The sequence below is a fragment of the Lycium ferocissimum genome, chromosome 11 (genome assembly GCF_029784015.1).
Source record: "Lycium ferocissimum isolate CSIRO_LF1 chromosome 11, AGI_CSIRO_Lferr_CH_V1, whole genome shotgun sequence".
Taxonomy (NCBI): Eukaryota; Viridiplantae; Streptophyta; class Magnoliopsida; order Solanales; family Solanaceae; genus Lycium; species Lycium ferocissimum.
This window is the reverse complement of record NC_081352.1, coordinates 63,398,904-63,416,240: the sequence shown is the minus strand read 5'-3', so window position 1 is coordinate 63,416,240 and position 17,337 is coordinate 63,398,904. Positions and strand designations below refer to the sequence as shown.

Sequence of the window (17,337 nt, the reverse complement as noted above, 5' to 3'; positions counted from 1 at the left end):
CGGTGCATCTTGTGTTTGTGTATCTCCTATCGGATGTTCCGGTGATTGTGTTTCATCACCATCATCAACTTGATGAAAGTTTGGGCCAAATCAGTGTTCCATTACTTCGCTATCTAAAATTGGATTATTTTTCATCCATATTTCCCCTCCCCCTATTTCCCCTCCCATTAGGTGAACTACTACTACCACCAAAAGAGCCCCGTCTCTTCATAATTAAATAACAAGAAATTAAATCGCAAGAAAATAAATTGCAAGAAATTAAATTGCGAAAATTAAATTGCAAGAATTAAATTGCAAAAATTAAAGATAGAGTTGGAACGAAGGTACCAAATTGCCGGAATAAATTCCGACAATACAAACGTTGAATTGAAGGCGGCTAGAATTGCAAATCCACCAAAGCTTTGAAGCTACTTCGGATTGTTGCAAAATCTCCAACTCCACCAACACTTTGTTTGTATAATTGCAAAATATAAAATTGAAACTTGAAGGAAACTTTATAGTGTATAATTGAGAGAAATTGTAATTTTAAAGTGGCTAGTTGTTGCAAAATAGCTATAAATTGAGATAAAGTGTAGAGAGAATTGGTGTGGATGAAAATAAAATGGAGAGGGGTTTATATAGGAGGGGGGAGGGGTTAAAGTGTTAAAAATAAAAGTTTGGGGGGTTGGGGGATAGTGGGGGGCCAAAAAATCAGATTTTGGCCGTTGCCAAAGGCCATTTCTGCAAATTGGTCCGTTGGGCAACGACCCAGTAACAGCTAGTTTTGGCTGAATTTAAAAAAAAAAAAAAAATCAGTTGGTTAACCGGTTGGCCAATAGGGCGGGTTAGTTGACCTGTTCCAATTTTGCCAACCCGTAACCGGCCTGTCTCAAACGGGTACCCGTCAATCGGGAACCGGGAATTCGGGTCCTGGTCCGGGACCGGTTTAGCTGGTTCCGGTCACCGGTTACAACCGGTTCAACCGCCCCGGTTGACAGGCTTGGTTTGAAGGGCTTTTGACATATTTGGCCGCTCAGTCGAAATAATTACAGCCAACAACAACAACAACAACTACAACATATCCAGTGTAATCTCACAAGTGGGGATGGGGAGAGTAGAATGTACGCAGACCTTATCTCTACCTTGACGGGTAGAGGGGTTGTTTTCGATAGACCTTCGACTCAAGTAACACAGAAACAACACCAATAGCAAAAAAGCCAAAGTAGAAAAGACAACAAGTAGCAAGAGATAACTAAGAATAAGAAATATGCGAATACTAAAATAAAAATACAAGAAAGTGACAGAAATAATTACTGATCCAACAAGAAAGGAAAGCACTACTAATTCTACTACTAGCCTTCTACCCTAATCCTTGAGCTCCACACCTTCCTATCCAGGGTCATGTCCTCGATAAGTTGAAGACTAGCCATATCTTTCTTGATCGCCTCTCCCCAAGATTTCTTCGACCTACCTCCACCTCTCTTCTAGCCCTCCATCGCCAGCCTCTCACACCTCCTCACCGGCGCATATGTGCCTCTCCTTTGGACGTGTCCGAACCATCTCAGTTTTGCCTCCCGCATCTTGCCTGCCACAGGGGCCACCTTTACCTTGTCCCGAATCTCTTCATTTCTGACCATGTCTCTCCTGGTAAGCCCACACATCTATCTCAACATCCTCATTTTTGTAACTTTCATCTTCTGAACATGAGAGTTCTTGACTGGCCAATACTCCACCCCATACAGCTTTGTCGGTCTAACCACTACTTTGTAGAACTTATTTTTAAGTCTTGATGGCACCTTCTTATCACACAGGACACCAGTTGCAAGCCTCCATCTCAACCACCCAACTCCAATACGATGTGTGACATCCTCGTCAATCTCCCTATCACCTTGGATTATAGCCCCCAGATACTTGAGACTCTCTCTCTTTAGGGCCACTTGTGAGTCCAGTCTCCCTTCCACGTCAGCATCACTCGTCACCGCACTGAACTTGCACTCCACATACTTTGTCATAGTCCTACTCAACCTAAAATCTTTTGACTCCAGGGTCTGTCTCCAAACCTGCAAGTTCAATACAAAGTCAAAATAATTACAACCGCTAGCTGAATATGTAAATTAAATTATACACTATTTATGTATAAAATATGTACTCCCTCCGTCCCCAAAAGATTGTCCTCTTTTGACTTGGCACAAAGTTTAAGAAATAAAAGAAGACTTTTGAAATGTGTGGTCCAAAACAAGCTTTAGATATTTGTGTGGTTGCAAATCATCTCATAAAGTTAAATTGTTATAAGTATAGAAAGAGGACAATCTTTTTGGGACAGACTAAAAAGGAAAGGAGGACAATCTTTTTGGGACAGAGGGAGTATATTATATATGTTTATGTACACATACAAAGAAGGTATATTTTCTGCTCCCTTCGTCCCAATTTATATGACATTCTTTCGTTTTAGTTAGTCCCAAAAAAAAAAAAGACACGGTAACAACAATTTAATTCTAAAATTTTGATTTTATCCTTAATGAAATGATTTCTAGCCACAAAAATATATTTTACTTGTTTTAGACCACAAGATTCATAAGTTCTTTCTTAAACTCAATCAAACACCTTCACATATATTGAGACGGAGGGAGTATTATTTTAACGAGCAGCTATATAGCGTAAAAATCCCTTGTTTACATAACCATCCACCTAAAGTTATTGTTAATTTTCATTTACACACATTAACTAAGAGTGTTTCCTATTAAGTACTTCAAGTACATTTGAAATTTATCTATAAACACTTCAATGATATTCTCTAACAAATATATAGGACTGTAATATTTATATTCAGCTGACGTGGTAAAACACGAAATTTAGAAATGACACATAGATATCTCCATTGTTCTCTTTCTTTCTCTCTCATTTTAATCTTTCTACTCTACAAGCTTCCTACTAACACCTCCATCCTATCACCGTACACACCCTCTCGCTGCGACGACAATACTATCAAAACTTGCGTTAATTGCGTGTTCCCATTATTGCTGTCAACCTTCCACCATTCCAGGAGCAACTCTAAGGCTAGATCAGTGACGCTGTTGCCTTAGCCCCCAAATTTACTTATTATTATTATTATCATTATTATTATTATTAAATATTTATTATTATCATTATTATTATTATTATAAATAAAGCGTTACAATATGTTTTCTTGTTATTGGATTGAAGTTACTTTATACCAATAAGTTTATAAATTATGATAATTTTCATCACTTACTAATTAGTATATTTGCTTCACTCCTCAATTTTAATTTTATCCTTTTTATATAAGAATTAAGTTATATACATCGACAACGTAATGAATTTCTTTTGCAATCTTCTCTGAAACTGCATGAACGCAAAAGCATTCATGCACCGGTTTCCTTTTAGTATAATTCAACATATTATATTAGGTTAGTTACAATTTTTTTTTTAGATAATCATCAATGATTGGTACTCAATAGAGTGAACTACAATTATTGTTTAAATTGATCAGAAGTGTAATATTTTTGACATTGTCAATGCTCAAAACTTAAACTATTACGTTATGTATGTTCAATTCTTTTTCTTGTTTGTGATGAAAGCCAAATTAAAATTTGCATTTTGAGTTCCGACCTCAACATCCGATAATCCCCCACTTTATTCTTTGTGCTCTTCTTCAATTTTTTTTTTTTAAATTTGCTATTATTAGTCTTAAATGATTAATTTGTTGTTTATATTTTTTTTTTTGTTAATGTACAAATTTTATAAAATAAATTTAAGAGCCTCTCAATGTGATTTCGCCCCACGAGATCCATCGAGTCGCCCCTTCACCATCCAATAGGGAAACCATCATCAGACCCTTAGTGAAAAGCATCAAACTCCATCAAATCGTTCACAATGCAACAAAAAAGGGATACAATTCCACTATCCCTGTCCCATTTTATTTTATTTTTCTATTTCAATCACAAAAATGCCATCACACAGTCTTCTTAACACTTAAAAAAAAAAAAAAATACTGCCACATTATTTTTTTGAAGACAAGGGAATCCGCAACCGTTCTTTCTTTGGGTGCACATAGGGTGAACTTCGTTCCTGTGCAATAGCTCGCAAACCACACGGAAGAGATAACCCGCACTAGGTACATCATGTGCGACGAGCTCGACCCAGAAGGCAAATCAAATACTGCCACATACTGATGTGATCTGCTTATTAAACCCAAAAAAGATCTACAAGCAGATTCCAAATCCCTAGATAAACGTGTACAACCGATTAACCGTGAGTTTGCAGTATTTTACACACCTTTCTCATAAACTTCTGTAGCCTTTTAAGTATGTTAATGGACCATTTTTTATGTTTATGATGTATCAAGCTGCTGAGGCAGACGATGAAAGTTTAGGAGAGAGTGGTGGAAGTGAGGATGAGAAGGAATGTATTTATTTTTTAAAATCAATTCGGATTCATGCTGGGGAGATCGACCACAAAAACTATTCACCTTGTGAGGAGCATTACAGGGAGAGGAAGTGGGTCTTGAATATGGTGTCGTCGACCTAGAAAAGGCATACGACAAAATACTGAGGGAGGTTCTATGGAGATGTATGGAAGCTAGAGGTTTTCCTATAGCATACATTAGGGTGGTTAAGGATATGGATGATGGAGCCAAGACCCGGGTGAGGACAGTGGGTACTGGTGACTCGTAATATTTCCCAATAGTGATGGGTCTGCACCAGGGATCCACTCTTAGCCCGTTTCTTTTTGCCTTGGCAATGGATGCACCGACTCGTCACATTCAAGGGGCGTCATTACAAGCCATAAAAGTGTTTTTTGATCCTTGACCAAGCATACATTAGTGGCGATTAAATGTTTAGCACCTCAAGGTGTTTTGCGAGTGTGAGTATTCTTTTACCCTTCATGTTCCTTGTTTATCTTGAGGGTGGACAGATCTCTTGTTTGTTTTTATTGTTGCAAGGAATATGGATTATAAGAACCTTGAACACTTGTAGACGTCCCAAGTTGAGGTACATGTGCATAACACAGTGAACTAGTACCTTGAAGTCATCCGTTGAGGCATAATTGTGAATCATAGATCATTCAATAGTGATACACTCATATTTTTCTTATTGCTTTGAAAAATAGGGGTTGTGTTAGTTGAATCTCATGCTTGTACCTAAAGGTAGTACTAACCCATTTCATAATCGTCTTATGACTAGATATTCATTTTTGTTTTGAAATGGTAGTTATTGAGCTTTGTTTGCTTGAGGATAAGCAAAGGTCTAAGTAGGGGTGTTGATGAGTCATGCATTTGTAGTATTTACACACATTTTTCATAAGCTTTTGTAGTCGTTTAAGTGTGTTTATGGACTATTTTTTATGTTTATGATGTCTGTAGAAAATGGCGAGTATAGTATCAAGAATCATCAAAAGTGAAGAAGGGCAATCAGCGAAGAATTTGTGAACTCTCAGATAGCTTTTGCGAAGCGCAAAGCAGTGATGTTGAGCCACATATTTTAACATAAGGTGGACAAGTTGAGAAGAGAATTTTGCGAAGCCGCTGATGAACTTTGCGAACCGCGAGCAGAGATTTTGAACCACGATTTTTAATAGAAACTTGGGAAGTTAAGAGAGAAATTCATCGAGTGCTCCGGGAAGCCGCATATGGGGATTTGCGAACCGCAGATGCAATTTACGAGCCGACTCTGACAAAGTAAATTTTGAATTTGCGAAGAACTGAAGTAATATGTGGATTACATATGGTGTTTTGACTATAGATGTCCAGATGGGAGCCCACATTTTCAAAGTTCTACATTTTTTACTATAAATATAATATTTGAATCATTTATTGTGGACACACTCTTATTTTTAGTCCTTTTCTCTACATTGAATACCATTAGGGTTAGTTGGTGAAGTTTTTAAGAAAGATTCCAAGCATTTTGTCTTCATATTCCCTGACATTATTGTGAGATTTCATGTTTTCATTTAACCTTTATGCTATGTCTTTAACATTCATGTTTAGCTAAATACTTTAGTTGGGGTTAGGGGCCGTATTTGTAGGTTATGTGAAAGGGTATTAATATTAAAGCTTTGGTTGTGTTATTTTGTTTGTTATCTCTTTAGTCTTTATTCTTCATTTTTTTATTCAGTATTATGTGGTTGCAAACATTAAATAACATCATTTCACTCTTATCTTCTTCGAGAGAAATTATTAGGATTGGCTACTCATACTTGCTCAAAGAACCAGGTTCTTTGCACAACTAAGCAAGAAGGTAAATTGCGAAATATAAAATCGACACAAGAATTTTTGGGTGGAAAACTCCTTGCTCAAAGGAGGCAAAATTTCTTGTAACATCTAGCAACTGTTCCAAACAGTCCTGCCTCTACCTACTAATACAACTATCTCAAGACTCTACCCAGTCAAGAGATTACAACTCGATTACTAATGAACACCTATTACACAATACTTGCAAAGAAAAATAGATGGAACCACAAGGAACCTAACTAATAAACAAATAACTGAAAGGTAAATCTTGATAAGTTCGGGTTCTTTGTGGTTGGTTATTCTAGAGAGTCCGGTGTTGATTGCGCTCACTCTGAATGCCGCACATTAGAATTCAGATTGTGGCTGTGGTTAAGCTCCAAAGCTTGTTCTTGCTATATATATATATGAGTAGTTTCCGCCCTTCAATTGTTGAATCCAACCAAGTTTTATTAATTGTACCCAAAAACCAAATCTTGTTTGACTTGGATCTTCCTTCTTTCCTTGTATTCGCGTCGGCTATTATCTCTGCTACTTCAATGCTAATTTCATATGTTTAACTTATGGTAAGGAGGATTCCATATAGTTGAGCTCTGAATCCTCATAGATAGGAATCAGTCACCATCGAATTCTATAGTCAGTTATGAAATTGCTTCTCCACAGTCTCTTGTGTTGCTCGATAAGGATCAGTTCCTTTATTGATATGACCGCTTCACTGAATCATTTGGAGATCCGGTTCTTCAAATGCCTTTCTTATGTCTCCCTTGATTGACTTTGGGTGCATTGTTTGTCAAATCATCAAAACAACATTTTAAGCTCCGCAACTATTATTGAGCCAGCAGCTACTGATCAACAAAAAAGATCTAAGGTGTGGAAAGAGTAATAGCAAAGATTTAGGAGTTTAAACCGATCTTATAAATTAAACCTAGATCAGAAACGAAGCATATAACTTGGGATTATTTGATAGATTAAATTGGCACACTTTAACCTCGAGAGTCTATTAGTGATAATTATTTAATGAGTTGAGAAATCCTAAGTAGGAATTTAGAAATCAAGGTTCATAACGTCATGTCATCTAATTAAGCTAAAGTCTACACCTATTGTCTATTGACATCACTTTCGTTTGGGAAACACAATCGTCCTTTTACAAATTGTTACATAACATCAACAGCCTCTTTGCATAAGTAACACTTAGAGCTTGTTTGGCTTTGAGGCCAAAAGCGCTTTTTTTTGGGAGAAAAAGTACTTTTTTGAGATATTTGAGGTATTTGACCAATTAGTAAAACTGATTTTAAATAGAAGCAGAAATAGTTTTTCTGCGGTTGGGGAGAAGCAGAAAGAAAAAAGGAGAAGCAGCAGCAGAAAGTTGTTTTTTTTGAGACAAAAATATCTCTACCATAAATACATATTACCAAGTATATCTCTCATTAATTCATTAATTTTTAATTAATAATTATTTTTTTATGTTACGTAGTATAAAGTTAGCTTTCAACATATGTAATAGACTTTTATAATTTGTGAAATAATTTTGAATTTTATTTTGGTTGTAGATTTTTATTATATTTATATCATCGTGTTGATATTATATCAATATTTAATGTATTTTTTTATTCATATATGTATTATATTAATTGAAAATTTGAACATGTACTTTTAAATTTTAATTAAATAAAAGTAAAAACTTAATCAAACTCTTTCATAGTAAATATTTAAAATAATATCTCTCCGTAAAATAATCTTGATAGTAAACGTTCATTGATTCTTGTCCTTTTTCATAATTTGACACTCAAAAGCACTTTTTAAAGAAGATTAGCCAAACACAATCTGCTTATTAAAAGCAGTTAAAAGCAGTTTTCAAATGAATTAGCCAAACACAAACTGCTTCTCATCAAAAGTACTTTTTTGAAAAGCACTTCTCAAAATAAGCAGTTTTTAGCCCCTAGGCCAAACAAGCTCTTAATCAATTAATCAATTCACAATTGTAGTTATGGAACCATCTCCTTTTATCATCTATTATACAAATACAAGACCTTAAGTCGAGTTTCACAGTTAATTAGTGAACCGTTCTTCATCATATTTTCTGTGGGTTTCGAACTCAACCTTGTTGAATTATATATTTCTCAATGACTGTCTTATACCCTTTTAAATTATAATTTGGGCGTGATCAAATTTTGTCTTTGTTGATGGAGAATACAGTTTAGAAATTACTATTTAGTGTGAATTTTACTTTTAGTCCTTATTTTTATTTGTCCGCTTAGATGGGATTAAAGAAATGATATACATAATAAAAGAATAAAAATGACTTATTTAAAATAGTGCAATGTTGGAAAGAAATATAAATCAGATTATAATTAACTTGCACTAAATTAAATAAGTTAAAATAGTTATTATTAACAAATCAAATTGTAACGGAGGTAAGCAAAATATTACAAACTAATGAGAAGATTAGTGTTATAAAGTCAAGTCCGGAGGGTGAAAATTAAACAAAAGAGGCGTGGAAGAGGAATTTGTTTAAAAATTGGATTTTAATTTAAGGAAACTTGACATTTCTTATCATATTTCATATTTATCTATCTACATCTATCTACATATATTAAAAGCACGAATAATTTTAGCTAAATGTTGAACGACCAAAATATCCTTTAAATGTTGATCGACTTTTATGCCCTTAAATATTTAAGTTAAGTTAGGGTAAAATTGTAATCACCCCTAACATACTAGAGTCCTAAAATATATCTACTTTGGGAATTTTAATTCTTTTCGGATGCTAATTAATCACCCGCCAGTACGCATTGTTCAAATTAAAGGGTAGTATCCTAATTCTTTTTGGACTAAAATATGTTGGTGTACGCTTATGGTTCCAAAGTTTATGTGGGATTTGAATTTCTTAAGTATATGTTTCTATGTAGAATAAGAATAACGCAAATACAGTCAAACCTCTCTATAACAGCACTGTTGGGTTCGAAATTTTTTCAAATTTATATAGAGAATGGCCATACACCTATAACAAAGATTGACATTTAAATAATACTTACGGTGTTATAGGCAAAAAAGATGCATAAAATCTAATTTTCATTTATTTAATTGCCAAATTCTAAGCTTAATCAGACTTTGTATAATGAAGGAAAACCATTTAATGATGAAATAATATATATATTCATATGATATATTTTGTCAAATAGTGTATTAAATGATCAAATATTTGGTCAAAATCTCTACTTTTATTATTGGTAATCATATCTATTCTATTTTTATAAAGATGGTTAATTATTATATTACCACAAAAAAGAAAATAACTGTTATATGGGGGGTAATTTTACAAAGAGCGTACTGTTATAAAGTTGGTTGTTACTGTTACAGGTGAAATGTTATTATAGAGAAGTAAAATATAATATAAAAAATCGGTTCCGAAAAAATTTGGTTGTTATAAAAAGGTACTGTTATATGCGGGTGCCGTTATAGAGAGGTCTGACTGTACCTCTATAAAAGAAGCCATTATTCTATATAATTCATCATAGTTTTTAAGGAGTTATTGCTGCAGAAAGAAGGTAACAAAATTCGGTAGTGTTCTCGGCATGTTAGAATACATATCTGCATCTTTTCTTTGTTTGCTTAGCAGCTACACAACCGTAATAATGCACACAGGTGATCTTAATTTATTTTAATTACAGTTAGTGATCAGTTGGTTTTAATTTTACGCCATACTACTATTCTTGTTGTGCTTTCTAGCCTTTATGGTTGGAAAATAAACTAAGTCCAATTGTCATTCTGATAGCTTGTAGATAGCTTTTGTCCATTTATTTCTCAAAAAGTCATATTTGAGCAATTATTGAAAAGAGTTATTTTTCTAGGTTTAAATTCTGTTTAAAACCATGAATGTCCCACGCTAAATTTTGAAGACGAAAATATTTAATTGACTCTTATGCCTTTAAATTTATTTAATGAGGCAAGTTGAAGGTGGATGTAATTGTAATATTGAAAATACTATCCAATGGTGAAATTCTTTTTTGATTTACACTACACATTCGCCGACCGAAAAATCCTACAAAGTTCATATTGGGTACAACTCTTTTAAGCAGGAGTTTGAAGTCAATTAATAATATATTCGGCGAATTTCTCGATAGATATTATTTCTTTCCATTATTATACCTTTTATTTTCAATTTTATTATTTTTGTTTAGAGATCTGTGCGTATCTGCGTCAACTTATTAATCGCGTTGTCTTTTAGGATGAAGAGTTTGTGGTAGACTACTTCTTGCTCACTCTATACAATGATTTTGATTGTGGAAGGATGGTGATAAATCAGATATTCGTAGTAAAATAGTTTTAATGGGTGGAGAAGAATTTATTATTCCAACCAACCAGTAACCTACTAATTCTTGTGTGCTTGAACGGAGACATTTGGAAAGAGTGGTTGTTATAATTTTATGCCTTTCAAATAGTGCTGGTATGGTTGATCACGTATTCATTCATGTATTATGATTAATATTTTCACAGAATTGCATTAATGCTTCCTCAGTCCTATTTTATTTGAAGGTATTATTATTTAAGAGTCAAACAATTTTTTCTTTAACTATAATTTTCTTAAACTTTTAATATATGCTCAGCCGAATTACACAAGGATCAAAATTGAAATAAAGCTATAACACAAGGAATTAAATTATCTATTATTTTATTTAAAGGAACTGATTATCAGACTTTGTGCTATGTACATTCAATAATATTTGCAATTGGAAGTTTCTAATTTTCAATAGGCATTTCTCGTACAATGCGCGGACATAGAGACTAATTATACTAAAAGTGGGAAGCTCCTACCTTCAAAGTTATTTACCATGTTGCCCCTGCACTAAATCAAAATCTAATTAAATAGTATAACCTTCAAAAATAAACAAATAAATCCTTCATAAAACAACACATTAACCAAACTTACGTTTTCCAACCTCTTCATTGCTATAAAAAACCTGAAGAATTTGAGGAGCTGTATTTAATCATATCTATATCAATCTATATTTATACTATTCTAAAAGTGGGAAGCTTCTAAATTGAAAGTTGAATTATCAAAATGCCCATAAAATCTTAGATGACCTTTTCACCCTTCAACCAATCATTACTCCCATAATATTTTTGTACAAAAGTGTAAATATGCATTTAAATAAATACTACTCTATCAGATATTTTTTAGTATTGTACAATGAATAAGTCATCATAACTTCTCTTGAATATATCACATATAATGTGTAACGCACTACTTGGTATTCTTTGTATTAATTTCTAGCTAGAGTAAATTCATGAACTTTATATATTATTCCTTTACAAACCAATAAATAAATTGAACTTAATTCTTTCAATGAATTTTAAAAGTCATTCCCCGAATTAATATTTAAACTTGACTAGCCATTCTCAACTGTTATTTAGGAATCAGATTTAGAATTAAAATATGAATTAGAACAGTTGCTTCCTACTGCTATTTAACAACCAGGGCCTGCTCGACCATATGGCCAATAAAGCAATGACTTGGGGCCCCGACTTTTTGAGGGCCCCATTTTTCCTGAAAATTATCATACTATATATGTGTGTGTGGGTGATTAAATTCTATTCCCCGTTTTTACTATTCTAAATATTAAATATTTTAATTTCGCACAGTTTTAATATGCTTTTCCTTACGCCAAGGGTCTATGGGAAACAACCTCTACCTCCCAAGGTAGGGATAAGGTATGCGTACACACTATTCTCCCCAAACCTCACTTGTGAGATTACATTAGGTATGTTGTTGTAAATATTCTAATTCCAAAACGAGATTTTTTTTTAAAGAATTAACTAAATTTCAAAAAGGAGCCCTTGATAGCTATATTTTCAATTGAAAAGGATTTGTTAGAACAAATAGATTATAAAAAAGTAGTTAATGACTTCACATTTAAAAAAGCTAGAAAAGTAGACGATCTTTTCTTTCTTTAAAAAAGATTTAGGGCCTCTCTGTGAAGTTTGGCTTAAGACCACCGATCTTGTTGAGCCGGCCCCGTTAACAACCAACTTATATGGATGAATACTGACCATCGGAAAATGAAAAACAAAAGCTGCAAATGAGGGGACAACAAAGAAAGCAGCTGCTAAAGGAAAAAATTGGCGAAAGAGGAAAAAGAAATTGAGTAAATTGAGTACAGAATAACACCATATTTGATGAAATGCTGGGGGTAATTTGCACGATTGCCCTTCAAAAGCGCTGGTCTTTAATTTTTGCCCCTCAAATTGTTGGTCTTTAATTTTTGCCCTTCGCTTAAAAAGGTGAACGCAAATACTCCGAGGTTATGGGTTCGAACCCCCGCTCAGTAAAAAAAAAAATATGCGCAAGGCATAAGTTCATATGAAACTATGCCTATTCGCTATGTAGTTATATAGAAACTATGCCAGACATGGCACTATATAGAAACTATGCCAGACACGGCAAAGGTTTCTATGAAACTACATAGAACCACTACTAAAAAAGGTGCAATTAGCGGAGGATGAAAAAGTAATTTGTGGAGGTTAATAACCTCCGCTATTTGTTGTCACGGAGGTTCACCAAACCCCCGCAGTTGATGCCACCACAATCAATTTGCGGCAGATTACTGCGGGTGTTTTCCCAACCTCTGTGACAGCAAATAGCGGAGGTTACTAACCTCCGCAAATTGCTTTTTAACCTCTGCAATTAACTTTCAGCCTATAGAACGTTTTGGGTGCAACAGAGGTTACAAACCCCCGCAATTTACTTCTACTGTTTGGGCTTTAACCCCCACCGCTTAAAATATATTATAGAATTGATATATATATATATATATATATATATATATATATATATATATATATATATATATTACTTGAAACAACCTTTCGAAATAGCATAGTAAACAACATGTACTCTTGCTGAAACAGAATATCAAAACCAAGATCTCGAAATAGTATGGATCAACACCAAAATACTAATCATATTAAACACAACTAAGGATTACATAGTTGGGAGTTTAACCCAGCAGTCATGTTACATTGCAAAAGACTAGTAGCAGAAGTTACAACTTAAGTAGTAGCAGTAGCACTATTTACATTAGCAAAGTAGACAGGTGTTGTAGTTGAACAAAAGAAGTTAATATCCCAGGGACTATCTTTTCGTAGGAATGTAGTTCCTAGTTTATCAGCAGTAAGTATGTCCACTGCATTTGTTAGTGGTTCCACAAAAACATGCAGTGAAAACCTATTAGTACCAGCTGTTGACATTCCTATTTGAGCCATCCTATCCGCTAAACTATTCTGCTCCCGGTAGATTGTTTGATCGAAGGACTATTCAACAGGATGATCAAGTGCCTGCAATTATTGACCAAAGACGCATGTAAATTGTTAACTGCATGTAACATTTGTATTATCCGTGCTGAATGAGTTTCAATTTCAAGAGATGTAAAATGATATTGATAAGCAACAATTAACCTTTGCAGGATTACTAGAGCTAGAAATCTTCTTGCATCCATGGGTCTGCTAGCTGCATCACTCGGCTGCAAAAAAAGAAGAAGAGAGATTTGTGAATACATTACCAAGATGTGATCATTAGCGGTCAAAAGAACACAATCAACTCCAAATTATAACTGGCAAATAATGAACTCTTTTCTTCTTTATATCAGCCGTAAAGATAGTTGATAAAAGACATCAAGAGAATTATCATGTGGCTCTCTGAAAATTAATCTGTGACATAGCTGGAAAATTTCAGACTATCCTCGAGCAAAGGTACAACAACTTAGTGACCGACCTACATGCATACAAGGTCTGCAGATGTGATTGACTAAAAATTAAAAAGTATTAGAGTTTTGAGCATGAATCCTCACTGGATATATAAGGGCAAAGGATCACATCTTAACCACAATTTGTGTAAGTGATAACTCATCAGTATCCAGTTTCTAAATTATGTGCAATGGCATCATCAATTTCCTTCAATGATCTGAACTGGTAAAATTAGTCCTAAAATATCTTTCCATTTTCACGTGTTAGATGCATTATGACTCAAACTTATTACAGGCAAGAATTCTCAACCTAATTATTAAAGAACAAACATGAAGACGAAAAGAACATAAAGAACTTAATCATACGGCATTTAACCTCAAAGAAAGAATAAAGTTTATACTTATAGGTAAAAAAGGGTTCTTTCCTTCCAGGTCCTAAATTTGTTATATCAACCAAGATTAATGCTTCTTTTGTGCTTATCACTGAATCAAAAGCATTAATAAATTCAAAGCAAGACCAGCATTTTAAAGAATCACTTAAGAACTTGAAAAATGAATTTTAACACACAACATTTCTAATTTTACTTGAACTTCAGGTGCCATTTTCTACTTTTGTGCTTATCACATGAAGCTCAATACAGGCAAGAATTCTCAACCTAGCCTGACTAATGGCAAGTCTTACTTCCAGAGAAATATCATGGTAGATCTACTTGTCTTATACTTTTTAACATAAAAATGGCCCATATTACGTAATGATGTAGACTGAAGGATATGAAAGTAGAATCATTGCAGAGGTTTATGACTTCTAAGATGCCAAAAATTGAGCGACTGAGTACTAGTGCAAACAAGCTCTATTAAGTAATTAGATTAAGCTATTAGATAAAGTACAATCAAGCAAATTTTAGGGAAGTCAAGAGCCCAGTAAATCAAGCAGAAAATGAAAATGAGCAAATTGTTTTACCATTATAGGAGGAGAACCAAAGATCCAAAGAACCTGTTCCTAAGTATTGACCTCTTCCTTCATTATCATGTAGGCTTTGAGAGTATTCAACAATTTATCGTACTTGTCTTGGCATCCGAAAGAAGAACATCCAGCATCATTACTTGGAATTCTAATACCACCAACACGAGGTTTTGATTGTTTAAAATGAGTGCTTGGAGTAGCTCCTAATCCCAAACATCTTACCCTCCTGCACGTGCTCTTTTCCTAGCACCTTACCCACAACATCATTGGGAGAAATTTCAGACTCATCCACAGTACTTTGACTCACTGCTAGCTGAATTTTTTCCTAAATAAAACGTACATAATAAAAAAAAATTGAGTCAACATTATACCAACATGAAAACATCCATCAAATGCATTAAAGATCTTAAACTAATTACACCTACAAAGAGGCAATGTATCATGTGTAACCTCAAAGTTTCTAGCATTATGCAGTACATTTCCTTCACCGTGAATAGCCCAAGTGACATAATTTTGAGGGAATGGCTTGTCAATCAAATGATTAAACACTGTTTCTCTAGTCTGCCACTTTGTATATCCACATGTAGGACAAGGACATTTTATGCTATTTCCAATAACATCATTCGTAAATGCAAAATCCAAAAATTGATTTAAACCAAGCACGTATTTCAGGGGTGTTCCTTGGCTTTTTAATCCAGGATTTATCCATCGGAAAGTATTAACTTTAAGTGCGACGATAAACCTTTCAGACTATGAAGTGAAAATATTAGTTCTCCTTAATTAGATAGAAAACAAATATTCAAAATATTAACTATGAAACACACTCAAACTACAAAACTGTAAGTCTCCAAATATGAAAGGGGAAAAAGACAGAAACAGAAGCATTCAGGGGAAAAAACAAAAGAAGTACAACACTAGCAGCTTAATCTCAGCGGGAATCAAAGAATCGCTTCGATAGAACAAGCAATATGCACTATATGCTCTATATTTTGCTAAGTGATAAAGAAATGACCACAATCAAGAGTACAGAATTGTAGTTTTCAAATATTCAAACTACAAATCCTCAATCAATCCACTACAAGCTATACATTACTGAAACAAATCCTCTACAAACTAAACAACATAGATTTCCTTCAAAAATAAACTAACACAAAACACTCAATCAGCTAGAGCTTTTGAAGGCACAAAACAAGCAAATGATCAGTTGTACCCAAATCAATACAAATAATCGAATATGCTTGGAAATTGAACAATATCTATGCGAAAAAATGAAGTAAATTGAAGCAGAAAACTAAAATCTAAGTAAATCGAAGTAGAAAACTAAAATCGAATTCTAAATTTCGAAGACTGAAAGAGAGCTGAGATCTAGGGTTTGAAATGTATATTTTCAAATTTCGAAGACGGAAAACAAAATGTATATTTTCAAATTTATATTGAAAATTTCATACAACTCAATTCACTAACCTCTAAAAACCAGAAATCAACACGCCAAATTGCTTATGATAGTAGAAAAATGAAGAAAAAAATCAACAATCAACAGTTAAAAATAAATCCTCTCTTTCCTAATCTTCAAAATCTCAAATATCAAACTTCAAAAAAACCCTTAAATTTCATCACAGTAAGACCAAAATTAATGAATAATGAAGGTAATTACAAACCTCAAGACCAAAAAGTCAATGATATTATTGATTTGAAGCAGCAATCTCTACATATTTGAAGAAAAGGAAATTTTGTGAGTGCAATTTCTACTAGCGCACAATACGTATTGGAGATTTATGAGAAAAAGGAAAAATGAATTAGGTTATTGGGTTACATGAATTGGGTTTCGTTTGAATCTTTGTAAGTGTAATTTGTGAGAGAATGGGTTAAGTTTCTGAGTGAAGAGTAAGAGTGAAGAGAGAACTGGGTTAACACCCTTTTTATTATAAGTTGTTTAAATCTCCAATAAATTATGTATCTAGCTAGGGTTATAAACATCCGTTAAATTATTATAATTTGGCGCTCTTTTTTTTTTTTTAAGGTTGTGGAGGTTTACAACCCCCGCTAATTACATAATTTTGTGGGGGCCTTTTTAACCTCCGTAAATTGATGCAATTAGCAGAGGTATTAATACCCTCCGTTAAAAAACCTCCGTAGGTTACCTCTTTTTTGTAGTGAACCTATGCCTAGAGGCATAGTTGCGAAATTAAGACAGAGCTTCATTTCCACGAACCTTTACCGGACAAGGCATAGGTTCTATGTAATTTCACCCGAATAGGCATAGGTTCATAGAAACCTATGCCTTGCGAAATTATTATTATTTTCGACTCTGCTGGGGATCGAACCCAGAATCTCTGGTGCGAAAAGGATACATTAGCCCACAAATTTTCATTAAATGAGAAGTAGGAGCAAAAGACCAGCGAATT

At 33.9% G+C, this 17,337-nt stretch overlaps 1 protein-coding gene and 1 long non-coding RNA gene across 2 annotated transcripts; both read right to left on the bottom strand.

Annotated features, from left to right (window-relative positions):
* Positions 1–1,640: 1,640 nt before the first annotated feature.
* Positions 1,641–2,923, bottom strand: LOC132038565 (uncharacterized). The gene is made up of 2 exons (XM_059429217.1): positions 2,918–2,923; positions 1,641–2,039 (listed from the first exon to the last, which is right to left on the bottom strand). Exons 1-2 carry the CDS (start codon positions 2,921–2,923, stop codon positions 1,641–1,643), a joined length of 405 nt encoding a protein of 134 aa, XP_059285200.1.
* A 10,236-nt stretch (positions 2,924–13,159) lies between these two features.
* Positions 13,160–16,841, bottom strand: LOC132037874 (uncharacterized). Its single transcript, XR_009410074.1, has 4 exons — positions 16,591–16,841; positions 14,930–15,257; positions 13,682–13,746; positions 13,160–13,561 (listed from the first exon to the last, which is right to left on the bottom strand). It is a non-coding gene; the product is annotated as an uncharacterized LOC132037874 (long non-coding RNA).
* Between the last annotated feature and the right edge of the window lie 496 nt (positions 16,842–17,337).